The following is a 4,844-nucleotide window of genomic DNA, read 5'->3' as shown; positions in this document are numbered from 1 at the left end:
AGTGGCTTTTGGGAAACTTTCAGAGCAAAATAACCCAGCAACAGGAAACTGGAATGGAAAATGCTAACCATGCACAGTTAAACCACTGCAGGAATTGAGTAACACATGCAAGACAAAGAAAAGGTCAGAACATACCAAACTAGCAATGGGTAAGAAGTTAGTAAAGTTGTCACAGTGTTTCATACAGCCTTTTACTTTAACACAAGTGCATCACTTACCACCACTATCGTTCAGACATTTTAAAACGTCTCTTGGCCATGCAGATCAGTTTGAGAAGAAAACAGCAAATTACAATTCTTAGGCATTTTTAGACATAAGTACAACTTACAATTTTATTTTCTATGAGTCTTATCAAACAGATGTTTTCAAGATATAACCATTCTAAGTGTTGGGCTTTAACATTCCTTCCAATTTTGTTGGATCTTGAGTGCTAAATGCCCAAAGAACTGGCCAAATATACAAAGCTAAGCTTTGTTCAAATAACCAAGTTATTACATAAACAGAAGGTACAGGAAATTTCTTATTGGCACTCCTACATTTTTTCCTTCTAACTTTGAGATGATCCTAACCTTGAGATGGTTCAATTTTATTCAGCTGTTCACCTACATCTTTGCCTCCTGGAAACACTACCCTACTAGTGTGATTTATGACAAAGCAGAACTAGACTCAAGAACACCACTGACTTTTTTTTCTTCTCTGTCCAAAGAACAACATACACATTTTTTTCCCCACTTGGCAGATTCTATTTGACGCCACATCACCACCACTCCACATTAATTCATAAAACAGAGACTTACTCCACTGTCGGACACAGCAGGGGAAAAACGTCCAGAGGATAAATGGGAGGCTCTTTATCTGATATAATTGCTTGCTCATAAGGAGAGAATCCAGCTTCCCCTTAGTTATTCTTTCATAAATTAATAATTTGTTAAAATCATAGTCACAAGAATTTTAGCTATTACACAAAATTCAAGTTTAAAAAACCAAGAATAAATTAGTTACAGCCTTGTAAACAATTGTTCATTTATGTAACATACTTGGGAAAAAAAAGTTCCTCTATATAATAAATCAGACAGTACAAGGCACACATCACACTTAAGAATCCAAAGTGATAAAACCAGCAGATGCCTTCATCATCTTTGTTTGCTGGTGTAATTGTGCTATAGACACTGTAAAAATATGTAGATATTTGTTTACATTACAGCCATTTGAAAATACTCATGACTGTGCTTTTTCTGGTGATGTATTTGTGCTGATTTACAGTACAGTATGATTTGATGCTCTTGGAATTAATCTTCTTAAATGTTCTCTACAAAGCTCCCAGGGAAAAGGCCAGTTTTTCCATTTCGTTGCAGAGTGCCTTTGAACCAGCCATCCTCACGTTTCTTGTGTACAAAAACAATGTCACCTTCCTTAAGTTCGAGTTCTGCTTCACTCTGGGGAGGATAGGGCACCACAACCCTGTACCTGTGTAATTAGAAAAAACACAGTTTCATTTAGGTTTTTCTTCTTTCAGATCAATGCTTTTAAAAATATTCCTGTCCATGTTAAAACTTATGAAAACAAGAAACTGCCTAGAACTGTTTGCTATTGTCATCTTCTGTTCAAGATGTACTTAAGTTGTCATCTACTCAGCAATGTAATGAATTTAAGGCAAATGTATGCATCTCTAATCAAGCTTTTTTCACTAATATTCCTATAAAAATACATACAATGGTTAAATGAGAGAAGAAAACTGTAAACATTTTTGGATATAAATTTGCAGACACTTTCAGTCAGCGTGACTCAGCAATAAAGCATTCATAGGGCATAAATTTACAACTGTATGTTTAATACGATGTTATCCAAGGGAAAGCTCTTTAATGAAAGACACAGAACAAAAAGAAGCAACTAACAAAACCTATTAATTGGCATTGTTGTTTTAAATTATTTTCATTTATCTTAGAAACCTTCTAGGATAGAACACATGTCATCTTATATGGACACAGTCGCACAGTACACAATTTGTGTACTACTGTATTAAACCCAAACATTTTTAGAAGTCTTCAACAATTTTCTGAAGCATGTGATAAAAAAAATTCCATTTTTTCAGTTTTTCATAGTAAAAAAACTTGTCAAATACAAGGGCACTAAAAAGAGGCTACACGCTTCTATTTTTAAATGCATATAACACTGCTCAGTCTCTTCTACCCTAGTTTCAGTTCACATCAGCCTAAAACTTAGGTGGTACATCTCTGTAGACATTTCTGTCAGTTCCGTGATTAAGTTTTCTGATCAGTATTACAACCCAGTTTTTAGTTACACAACCAATGTCTGCATGCTGAAATCAAGTAGAGTCCACGGCTGACTGTAGATTTCCAAAACTTCTAAGGTCAAGAGCCTTAAATGCAGTGCAGTTAATTAAATGCAGTTAATTCCTCTTAATCTGAGTAAAACACAAAGTAACAGGATATTTCTAGTAAAGGACTGAATACCAACTATAGCTCAATACACACATAATAATGTAAGTTAATTCTATAATTCTGAAATGGAGAACGAGTATACTAGCACATTTTGCGTAATAATATACAAAATAAAAATGAAATCTGTCCATACAGTTAAAAATATTCAGAAAAGAGTAGCAGCGCTACGTAATTAATTAAAGTCTCTTGGGAAATCTGTGTAGAGCAAATCACATTTGGGCTTAATCAGTTGTTGAGCTTTATTTATTAGTGACTTACAAATTTTGACTGTGTCAGTTATGACAATCCGCAGATTTCAGAGCACTGGAATTATTAGATTCATGCTTCATAGAAGTTACCAAGCCAATTACAAGATTTATTAGTGTACAGCTTCAGAATGCTCCTCATCCCACCTAGGCAGCACGGCAGATGCCTGTACTAACTTCTGCTGTGAGCAACTTAGGATATAAGAAGCAAACTTTTAACAGACTGTAAGTTTAATCAAGGCTGCAAACTATTTGAGATAAAATAATAGTCCCTACTTGAGCAGGACAGGATAGTAAAGGATAAAGAACTGCAGTAAGGCTATGAAGAACTATGACGGTAATAAACAGGGTGCTTCCAGGCTGAAGATTAACCAGCACAGTATCTAACACACATAGCACTAGTTTTGTCCAAAATAAAGCCCATTAAAAAATGGGTTTCAAGAGGGAATACCTGCCTTGCTTACCTTGCATTCTGTCAAATGCTGTCATGTAAACATGTGACTTGAAACACATTGGTTTCAGTTGCTAATGCCATCCATCAGTAATCCCATGCTCTCCTGAGAACTGATAGACCTCTGTTCTCTCCCTAGCTTCTGCTGCTGTCTGCTACGTGTTAAAACCAACAGCTTTGCTAAAAAATATCTTCTCTGCCCTCCCTAGCGGATCCCCAGCTTGCACAGAAATACATTGTCCTGAGCTTTACATACCTTTTTGAACTCCCTCTCTCCCCTGCAGTGATTTAGCACTTCTCCTTAACTCCCAGCTTCCCTACTGCTTGGATATCCATCTTGTAAACTAATAGCTACACCAAAGCACAACAGCCCTGGTGTTAATACGCTATTATACTATATTTTCCAGTGTTTAAAGAGAAGAAACCCATCAGGCTTTGCATCTTTAAATCACATGTCTTTCTTCTTTTATTACAAAACCATCGAATTTTATGCCACATTTTACAAATTCTATTTGCCCAAGTAGCAGTGATCAGATCCAGACTCATCACACAGTCAAACAGATCACACAGGCTATTCAGATCACCTCTGATCAGATAAGGAACAAAACTTATTTTTCCATTACCTATTTAATCATCTACAGCATACTGCCAAAACTACCAGTTTCATGCAGACTAAGAAAGCTTATGCTTCATCTAAAAAGTTCATTGACAGGTTTCCGGAGAAAAACAATGACATTTACCAAGTGTGACCTATGTTTTGGAAAAACCATGTTCATTCCCACATGCTTGAATCTTCCAAGACATCCTTGTTTACCTCCCTATTTGGTATTTGCAGATGTTTTCAGTGTCCGAAGGTCAAATTTGCAGATCTTTTGTGGTCACCCAATCGAGAATATTTTATATGCACCTAAGCTGCATGGTATGCATTTTCTTCTATTTTCTTTGACTGTCTTACAGTATATTTCATTAATATTCAAAATACTATCCTAATTCTTTTTTATCAGCCCATCCATTTACACTGTACGGTTGAAAACAAGTTCACAATTTTTACTTTCAATTTTCTGTTGAATGTACAGGGAAGTCATACTCTAGGACAACTTGCAATTCTAGTGCATGGAGAAATAGTGGGATTAGAGTAAAAAGTTTGATATTGCACCTTAAAGGAAGCAAGGACTTTGTGGGAAACTCTGCATCCAAACCTGGAATGTTTTCAAGTGCTTTCCAGAGTTGAGCCAGCCACTTTCAATCTTAATTCATGCAGAATAATGAGGAGAACCTGACTCCTAAATCCTCTAGCCACCTTTGAAAAGAAAACTTGAACACTAATAATTACACTACAATGCCAGAGCCAGAATAGAAAGAGCACTGCTTCTTTCTCCAATCAGACTGTAGCCTGTGATTAGAATTGTGATATGCAAGAACAGAATCTTAGCAGATTTCTCTGTTCTTCAGCTTTTTGTTTAACTTATCCTCATGAATATTTTCCTCCTCAACCCCAAATTTTCACTGAAGATACTATTGCATCATCACTGTGTTTCTTCCCCTTGTTCCAAACTAATAGAAGATTAATCAGTGCTTACAAATTACTTTGAAAGATACCGAGTACAATGTCAGTAGTATTATTAAGCAACACATTTAAGCAATTCAGCCTAAGGAAATGGAAACGGGACGAGCACATCAGCAGGA

At 36.0% G+C, this 4,844-nt stretch overlaps 1 protein-coding gene across 1 annotated transcript in view; it reads right to left on the bottom strand.

Annotated features, from left to right (window-relative positions):
- Nucleotides 1–1,047: 1,047 nt before the first annotated feature.
- Nucleotides 1,048–4,844, bottom strand: part of SH3RF1 (SH3 domain containing ring finger 1) — a gene marked incomplete at its 5' end in the record, with an annotated part of 23,332 nt that continues 19,535 nt past the window's right edge. Inside the window, one exon of the mRNA XM_010135061.1 lies at nucleotides 1,048–1,467. Within this exon, the coding sequence (XP_010133363.1) occupies nucleotides 1,299–1,467 (169 nt within the window). The remainder of the gene's footprint in view (nucleotides 1,468–4,844) is intronic.

Source organism: Buceros rhinoceros, unplaced genomic scaffold (assembly GCF_000710305.1).
Source record: "Buceros rhinoceros silvestris isolate BGI_N320 unplaced genomic scaffold, ASM71030v1 scaffold15194, whole genome shotgun sequence".
Classification (NCBI taxonomy): Eukaryota; Metazoa; Chordata; class Aves; order Bucerotiformes; family Bucerotidae; genus Buceros; species Buceros rhinoceros.
This window is presented reverse-complemented; position numbering and strand designations above follow the sequence as displayed.